Below are 9,115 nucleotides of genomic sequence, written 5' to 3'. Positions count from 1 at the left end.
TTCTGTTGTGTGATATTAAACAGTCAGATTAAAGATGACCGAATTGAACGGTGTCTCAATTATTTTTTATCTCCCTAATGAAGCAGAATCAAGACGAAACCAACGGACCTCTGATGGAACAAGAGGAATTCAATCTGTGAATCTCACAGACCTGAAGAGGCTCTCCCTCCTGCACTGTGTTTTGCTGATTACGTTACTGTTGCTGATCAAGGTCTGTGCAGAGGTTAAAGGCTTTATATGTGATTTTTCACACTTAAATATAACAGAAATCAAGTATATCCTCTGAAAATAACTCTGTGAGTCATGACTGTCTACAATGGGTGTAACACCCGAGTCCCACTGTCTGTGATGCTTTCAGAGTTTTCAGTCCTATTAAGAGTCCTATCTTCAGTTTGTTTACATCGCCTGGACGGCCGGCTGGCTCCTCCCCTTGTGTATAAAAGTTGTTTAATTGAGGGACTAGAGAAAAGAAGAATAACATACTGTACTCACTGCTTAACTGTGTTTCTAGATCACGCTCATTTCAGGTAAATTTACATGCAGTGTGAAGATACGAGAATAATAAAGATCGCTAGCATTAGCATGCTAACACAACAATGCAGTGCAAGTTGTTTTGGTTTCATGCTGGTGCTCAAGGGCGACATCTGCTGGATCAAAAAATCACATATAAAGCCTTTAAGACCAGTTGTATGAGATCCTAATTTGGGATATTTCTTTAGATATTGTAAAATTGTATCCTGACTCATGACTTGGTGAAACTTCACAAATACTCTAAGTTGACTTTCTAAATTTCCCAAACATATTCCAACAGTAAAGTTTTCAAATTTCAAAGACTATGAAAATAAACAGCATTTTTTTAACATGTAGTATGCAACACACACTAAATATTTACATCTACCCTAACCCATATCTTATTTATATACTTACATGTATTTTGTGTGTTCTGTTGTTGTTGTTTTTTTATATTCTCTGTATTCTCACTGGTCAACACTAGAGGGCAGCATTGTCTGTAATTTGACCTGTTTTACGGCCTAATCAATCAAATCAAATATCTGCGTAGTGTAAGAATAGATTGCTGAAATAATAGAATTAAGATATCCCATCAACGTGTTACAAAGCAAAGGTTTGTATTGTACTTCTCTTGACAAAGATGTGTGAACCATATAGTGATATTAAAATGATTATTTTGCAGTCATACTCTGCAGAGTCTTAACACAGTTAAGTAGAGGAAGGCCTCTTGTTGTTTGAGGACACTTGTATGAACAGTTCATTTCAAATGCCCTGTTTTAATCTGTCATGAATGATCTGTTTCATTAAGCATGCATTGAATATATGTCCTCACTTTCACAGATCAAGGCTAAAAAAAAAACTTCACAAAGTTATACGTCCAAAGAGTTCAGAAAGGAGAGACAGCGGGAAGGTCGGAGGTGTTTGAGGCTATTTTCGAGTGATGGAGGATTTCATTAAAGCAAAGGTCATTCACCGCTCCTATGGCAGAAACACACAGGAACACAAACACACAGTTCTTGCTTGAGAAAAAAACTTTCTCACGGCATGTCTGGCTAACAGTTTCCAGCTGTTGCCGGGCTGTGAAAGCTGCTATGGGAACACACTGGAGGACAAAGAGGAACACAGGATTGAATAATAAACAGACACAGAAGGAGAATAAAAGAAAGCAGGGGGAACATGTTGGGTGTCCCAAAAGAGACTGACTTAGTCTCTGGTGTTTGTGGAAAACTACAGCATGTAGTGTAGCTTGTGTTCTACCATTAGTGTTAGGTTGCATAAAGAATCCATTTGATGTCGGCTTCCACAACATCTTGAATGTTTCCTGTTGTATTTACACACAGAATGTTTCATTCCTGATATCTGAGTTAGCTTCAGTGGCATTCAAAACCTGCAATGATGCATCCGTGCAGCTGCCCCGCTCTTGAGCTCGGCTGCTGTGCTGCGGTGAGTCATAACTTTTTTATCTTTGGAGAGCATTACCACAGGAAATCCTCTGTCTCCTTCTCTGTGAGGACAGAGTGTGAAGAGAGAGGTGAGTGAGGCCTGGATGTGATGACAAAGAGAGTGAGTGTGTCCAGAGAACAGGAAGTAGATGACGGGATTCCCTGATGATGAGTCCGACTTAGAATGATACTCTGACCTTTCAGCAGCAGAAAATGGTATGATAGGATTTAATCTAACCCACCAGGGAGGAAGTGAAAAACTAAACTTCATGTTATAAAAAAAAGGAAAGAAAAAAATAGGAAAGACATAATCTTGAGAACATTCATCAATAATTTATTTTTCTTATTCTGAAGAACCATCACGGCTTCTCATCTTGAAAATTCAGCATCAATTTCCAACAACACACTTTTTGAAAAATGTAAAGTTACTATACAAATTTTTAATAGAAAAAAGAATAAATTAACTGTGGAATTCAGTTTCTTTTTTTTTTTTTGTCAATCAATTCCACTTATTTTTCTACAACACCTTTAATGCATTGTTACAGTTGAACAGAAACTGATAAAATCATGTTACATGCTCTATTGTCTGGTAGGGGAAGTGTTCCAACTATGATTTCTGTCTGTTAAAATAAGCGTCATCTCGCACATCTGGTATTGAATCTATTGAAAATCAATGAAGAGGTGACTAAAGATCCTACGCGACAAAGCAGTAACTGGTCTTTTTTGTAGCACCTGAAAGGGGTTTGTTATGTCAGAACAAAAATAATATTAAAAACAAATACTTGTTCATATAAAATGACACATTGTTAAAACAATGAATTGTGAATGTTAAAAACCCGACAAAAACCTTACAGCGCCCCTCCGTACATACAGGTAGAAACTGATAAAAGAGTTAGTTTTATTTCTCTTAGGAGTGTTACAAAAAAACCTCATACATTTCTATGGAGCACAGGAGATCTGGTACGTTTTGGAGCTACAGAGGGGAGGGGGGGGCGTCACACTTCTTCACATTGGGCTCAGAGGTCAGAGATTACCACAAAGTTATAACAGGACTTCTTTTGGGAGGGGTGGGGGGGGGCACTATGGAGAGAAACGTGCTCATGAAAGTAAGACGCTGAATATCTTTGGGGTCTTTATTTGTCAGTGGAGCTGCAGGGGCATGCACAGGATTACGTCTTCATGAGGAGACACTTTGACAGAGCGAAGCAGGGACAAACTTGCACTCTGATTGGCCGCTTGAATAACAGTATTGTAATTTTTTTTCCCTACAACACAGTAACCAGAGAGTGCTGGTTTCAAATCCCGGGTAAAAGATTGATCGATTTGGTACAGGGTGTTGGTGTGAAACTCATGCAGTTAAGAACTGTCATCTTAATTAAATAAACCAGATAATGGTAGATCGTAACGACTGATGTGACGGCATTAGGGAAACACAATTGCCACACTGATTGTAACACCATTTCACCAGACATAAAGGGGCTATAAGATAAAAAAAAAAAAAAATCTGCTTTACTATGAGATGTACAATCTGTTCTCTTAAATTAAAACCGTGTTGATTCAGGTTTATTGCAACAATGACGCGACAGTTCTCAACACAAACTCTGGTTAAGGGGTGAATGGAGGGGGGAGGGGGGGGGGGGAATGATTCAGGCACAGCCAACACATGCAGAGTTCTTCCTTCATACATATCAGATGTGCTTTTTCAAACCTGATCTTAACATTTGATTTTCTGACTGTGATGACTGAGAAAAAAAAGTACCTGTACTTCTTTTTATAAGTATTTAAAAAAAAAATGTTTCACCTCTGTCTAATGTTTGCAGTTCCCCCTCACACACTTTGTCACAACAAATGAATCAAAATATCGACGTTGGGAAATGTGCACACTCTAATTGTAGGCCCAAGCCCCATACACACTTTTGATGTTGTGCTCTTAAAAGAACATTTGAATAATCCTAGAGCAGTCTTTTCAGGGGCTTCTCTCTTCTTTTAGAAACGTCTGCAGACTGAGGGGGGGCTAATCATTGTGATTTGAAGGAGTATGAATCTAAATGGAGTCTCTGTTTCCTGTGATGAAAAACAGTACAAATGTAAAGCACCAACATGTTTGGCACTGAAAAACTTGCACTCCCGCATGCTCATAATTAATGTGAGGTGTGGTCACTGTCCTGTGTGTCCGAGCCAGCATTTTAAGTTTAAATTGTAGGTGTTCAGTCATGAGAACAGATGAGGAAACCACAGTGCTACGAGGGGTGCTGACTGATACTCAGCATGGTGAGAACTGGTGAAGAGCAAAGACCAGAGGAGAAAGCCATGAGAAGGTAAAAATCATCAAACAAAAAGGAATGGATGTTACTGGAAATGTCAGCTTCTCCTCTCAGGATTGAAAATAGAATCACAATTTCTTATATCACAAATACTCCCAAATTAAAACTGTATATTTGACTGGCCACAGTAACACTTAAAATGACTTTTTCACCCCGACCGAAACCCTCCCTTACTCCGGCTCTGTACAAATACAAAGTGGAAAAACCAGACTGTTGTGGGACAGAGAAAACTTGTCCAGTGACATTAAATAAACATGTATGATGAATTCACTGAAATGAGCATAGGTTAATGTCAACCCCAATGACAACTCTAAATGATCCTCATGGTTACTCCAGACCTCACAAGTCTGAGAACAAAGGCAAAGAGTCGCTTCAACACACTCTGTAGTTTCAATCCAGCTTGTGTTCTTTGTTATTGCTGTAGTCCTCGTTTAATATCCCAGAAGGAGTCCCGCGAAACCATCCTGATGCCATCCCTTTTGGAGAGAGTACCAGCCCAGGGACCCTGTTGGACCGACCGGTTAATCCAGTAGGTGTCTTTGGTTGTGGGTTGAACTGAGAGGAGTTGAATTTTGTCATCTCTAACGTTGGGTGATTTCTTTTGTTTTTTCAATAGTTTTTTGTCATCTTCTCTTCTTATAAATATGCAGGGATGAATAAACAAAGAAGAACAAACAACATTAATGATAATAATGGAATCCAACACAGTTCATTTGGGCCTTGAAATATATATTTTTTTAAACTGGTGGCTCAAATCCAGCAGGTATCCTCTGATTGGGTGGCAGTGCACTGGCGTCAATCAATGAGATCAACGAGGGACCAAAACTGAGATATGATCATAGCACGACCGATGTCGGGTTCAGTTGATTTGTATGATTTATATTTCTCTGTGCTCTCTCTCTTCCCGTCGCTCTTTCTTGTTGTTTGCGTGTGTGCTGAGAGTGAGTGAAGAAGGGGGCTCTGTGGTGCTGCAAGGATCAGTCTGACAGCTGAGGTGGTACTTCTCAGTCTGTCTTGTGAAGTCAGCCCTCCTCAGAGCTCAGCGAGTGTGTGTCCCTGTCCAGCTGAGCTGTGGAGAAAGGGGCTTAATAAAGAGGTGGTGAGATGGATGGAGGACGCAAGGGTTAAGGGAGGAGGGAGGCTCATGTCCAGTCCTCCAGTCCAGTCAGGATAGGGTTTTTTTTGTAGGGCTTTAAGGATGAGGTTGTCAGTTGTCAATGAGTAGTGGTGAGGGACAGTGGAGACGCAGTAGGAGAGGGCAAAAGGCCCTTTTCTGGGCCCTTCAGGAAAGGTCTCAGACCAGGGTTCCGGGTTTAGCCTTGTCATGTCCATACCACTGCACATCTGCCAGCTCTGAACACAGGGGGCTGCTGAGAAAACAGCTGTCACTGAAAGACCTGTAGAAGAAGAGATCATGATGTTACTTACAAACACAGGCGTTTTCACTTCAACAGATAATCATAAAAAAACAAATACGATTAACTTTATGATTTCAAATGTTAATTTGATCCTGAGTCTGTTTTTTTGCTCATACAGCACATGATGACTTATTTTTTCATTAGAATATCCTGTGAGGAATATGCCACACTGTCACAGCACAGAGCAGAGCACATGCAGAGATCAGATACAGCCAGTCAGAGAGATACATGACAGATACCACCACCAGCCAGTGAGAAATTGTGCACATTCCTTATAGTCAGCCCCCTACAGTTGATGGTGTAAATCACTGATCTCTTTGAGAAAAAAAGGTCTAATTGTGACAACAATTGACACTGCTGTCTCTTTTCATTTTTTTTTTTGAGGATTTTTTTGTCTCTGTTTATGCCTCTGCTGTGCTTCCTCAGAGTAAACATGTAGTTTAGACCCCAGGGGATGGGGGGGAGAGACCACAGACAGTACCTCTATGCATCAGAGCTGGGCTGAGGGGGAGACTGACAGACGTCCACAGTAGGAGAGCTGTCTGCTGTCCCTCTAAACCAGGAGAGAGGACACACACACAAGGAAAGGAGGGTTAGTGAAGAATAGAAGAGAGGTGAGAAAGAAAGACGTGTATTAGGGTAGTAAGCACATTTTCTGTGACAAAAAAAGGTTATCAGAGGTTTGTGAGAAATGACTGAAAACAAGATGGGAAGAGAGATGCAGTGAGTGAAACATTAGCACAATCAGCACAGAATAAAAAAGCCAAAGAGGAGTTGACATAATTGGATTTTAAGGATGAAAAAAAATAAAAATGAAGAACCCCCCCAAATCTCAACAGAATCATTCTGAAAGGATTAGTTCAACAGTAAAGACAAAGTCAGTTGATTGTCAGAGTGTGTGGGGTCGTGAAGGTGAGGTGTGATAAATATATGAGAGAAAGAAGTTCATTAACCGAATTGACATTTGTCCTGATTTAACTTGTAGTTCTTTGACACTCCTGAAAAACTGCAGGAGGAGCTGTATGTGTGAATGCAAACAGCAGAATTTTTCACTCTAATTTTATCTAGAGTTTCTCCTGCCAGACCCCCTAGTATTTTTGAGCTGATGAGAACACAGTGAGCTGATGTGTGAACACAACAGGAGATAACCAGGAGAATTCAACTCGAGCGAGTGGGAGGGGGCGATGACATTATATCCTGTGACCAATGCTTAGACAGTATGCACGAGCCTGGTACGATCTCCTTGCACGTAAAGGTGTAACGGCTTTAATAGTTTGCTGCATTATGTTTTCCAGTATGTTCTGCTGCCATCTTTTGTTGATATTGTGATTCGGTCGAACTAAACATATTATTGAGGTAAAGGCAAATATTCTCATTAAAGTGTTGTATATCAGCCCGTGGCCCCCCCATCCTGTCCGACAGTGATAGTCTCTGGGCTGGGCGGTGCATATGTGAACCAGCCAGGTCAGGAGGAATTCAGGAGCAAGTCCTCCTGAAATGATCTAGATATATTCAGGAGTGCATTTGTGAAAATGGCTGAAGAGTAATATCCAGCTTCACATGTTGGCAACTGGTCCGCTGCTAACTGTGTTTTTGTTTGTGTGAGCCTTAAAATAATCAAAGAAAAAAGAGATCAAGAGACAGTAGAGAATAATTAAATCAGACAAGATTGACAGGCCAAGTTGTTTGTCACACAATGACACTGTTGCCACGGATACAGAGAGTAGTCCTTAAATGTAGTCCGGGACACATGCTTACATACTGCCAAAGAAATGGTGACAAATGTGTTTCAGTCCACCCGAGCAAGGCCTGAGTGATCAGTTCTCAGCGTGTCATTAACCTTTCTTCTGGGTTTTCAGTCCACTTGTGATCAGATCAGTCAATCAAATGTTAACACCCAGGTGTAAACAGGGTATGTGTGTCTCTTACCCGCTCTGCCAGTTGAGGATGTGCTGTGGGCTGCAGGGGGGTGTGGGCGTGGCTGCGTGTTCGCTGGAGGGTGTCATACTCCTCTGGCTGTGAGGGGATGCAGCTATGGGACAAAATCCACAGTTAGTCGTGCTGAATAAGACACAGGTTGTGCAGCATGAGAGAGACATACATGGTCACAAACACACACAGACACATGAATGTACAGGCTTAGAGAGAACACACAGAATGCTGCCTATGGAGAGTTGAAGGCCCATTCAACAATGTGTCACTCAAAGGGCTTGGGGGGATGTGACCTCCATGTCACAGAGGCTATTTGCATCGGGGGTTGTGTGACACTAGAGTCACAGGATGCAACCTCACACAGGCCTCGTTGGCGCAGTAGGCAGCGCGTCAGTCTCATAATCTGAAGGTCGTGAGTTCGAGCCTCACACGGGGCACCACTTTTTCCAGGTATTATTCACAACAAAATATTAAGATTTTACAATTAAACAAAGTAGTACGGTTTTACTTACTTTACCTTTTAAACACACTTTGATAAGATTAAAACATTTTAAATAAATGTTATACAGGTTCAAGTTGTTGGAACATCTGAATCTTAGAATCTTATAATTCTTAAAAACTCGGGACAAACTTGTCCATTTCATTTTCCTGTATTTATTTCTTTTTTATAAAGACAAGGCACTCATGCTTAAGAGATCAAAGTTCGGACGTGAAGGGAGGCAGGGAGTCAGGGAGAGCGGGTTGGGGTCGGGGATGGGGAGGCTTATCGTGCATTTTGTGTGGTCATATGTACTATGTGGTTGACTTAATCAAAAAAACAAATGACACACCCACCTGGTGAGCCCTTGGCAAGTGTTCCTACTCTACTCCCTCGACCATGTCCCAAGGTGCCTTGCTGTGACCCTGTCTCGGAGGAAGTAGACCCCGAGTGACTCCTCTCCTTCAGGCTTCCTGAGGACCTTTGGTACCAACACCGCAGCTCTTCAGACACTGCCACCCTCCCCCCTACTCCACCTCCACCACCCTCCCGCCCCAGTGACGGAGTCCGTACGATCTGAGAGCGCGACGGCGTTAGTCTGCCGCTCCCCTCGCCGCCCTCCTCTCCCCCCCAGGCCTCTTTGTACAGTCCCCCAGCCGTGTAGGAGCTTGAGGTCTTGAACTGAGCCTTCACGCTGTAATGGCCCTCCTGATCGCTCTCCAGGCTGCGCACCACCACTGGGTTTGGGCTGCCCTCCACGTATAGCGGGTACTCCTTAATGCGGTACTGGGAGGAGGGCTGGCTCTGACTGTGAAGGTAGACCCCGTGGTGTCCCCCTCCCATCACACCTCCTCCTGAGCCTCCAACAGAGCCGTTCTTAGCCGCCAGGTTTGGCATGGAGCCAGAGTTAGAGGAACCCAGGTGACCTGCAGACCTATGAGATAACAAAGGAAAACACAGATATTACGGTTTACTATATGAAGTACATAAAGGTGATAAAACTGTTATGTA

The 9,115-nt window shown here is 42.2% G+C and overlaps 2 protein-coding genes and 1 non-coding gene across 15 annotated transcripts in view; 2 read left to right on the top strand and 1 right to left on the bottom strand.

The window, feature by feature from the left end:
• The window catches only part of si:dkey-30c15.13 (uncharacterized protein LOC558731 homolog), a 3,573-nt gene extending 2,382 nt beyond the window's left edge, over window positions 1-1,191 (top strand). For 2 of the 3 annotated variants that reach the window (XM_020627689.3, XM_020627687.3), the window contains one exon: window positions 84-1,191. In XM_020627689.3, the coding sequence (XP_020483345.1) occupies window positions 84-140 (57 nt within the window). In that variant the 3' untranslated portion in view covers window positions 141-1,191. The remainder of the gene's footprint in view (window positions 1-83) is intronic. The other variant, XM_020627688.3, reaches the window with a different exon arrangement.
• Window positions 1,192-2,265: 1,074 nt separating this feature from the next.
• The window catches only part of frmd4a (FERM domain containing 4A), a 105,654-nt gene continuing 98,804 nt past the window's right edge, over window positions 2,266-9,115 (bottom strand). For 10 of the 11 annotated variants that reach the window (XM_065957335.1, XM_065957337.1, XM_065957334.1 and 7 more), the window contains exons 22-24: window positions 8,461-9,038; window positions 7,624-7,726; window positions 2,266-5,673 (exon numbers count right to left, since the gene is read on the bottom strand). In XM_065957335.1, the coding sequence (XP_065813407.1) occupies window positions 5,571-5,673; window positions 7,624-7,726; window positions 8,461-9,038 (784 nt within the window). In that variant the 3' untranslated portion in view covers window positions 2,266-5,570. Of the gene's footprint in view, window positions 5,674-6,175; window positions 6,248-7,623; window positions 7,727-8,460; window positions 9,039-9,115 lie in introns of all 11 variants that reach the window. The other variant, XM_065957331.1, reaches the window with a different exon arrangement.
• trnam-cau (transfer RNA methionine (anticodon CAU)) lies at window positions 7,991-8,063 on the top strand. The gene has a single exon. It is a non-coding gene; the product is annotated as a tRNA-Met (tRNA).

Source organism: Labrus bergylta, chromosome 7 (assembly GCF_963930695.1).
Source record: "Labrus bergylta chromosome 7, fLabBer1.1, whole genome shotgun sequence".
NCBI lineage: Eukaryota > Metazoa > Chordata > Actinopteri > Labriformes > Labridae > Labrus > Labrus bergylta.
The sequence above is the reverse complement of the archived record's forward strand: the minus strand, read 5'-3'. Positions and strand labels throughout refer to the sequence as shown.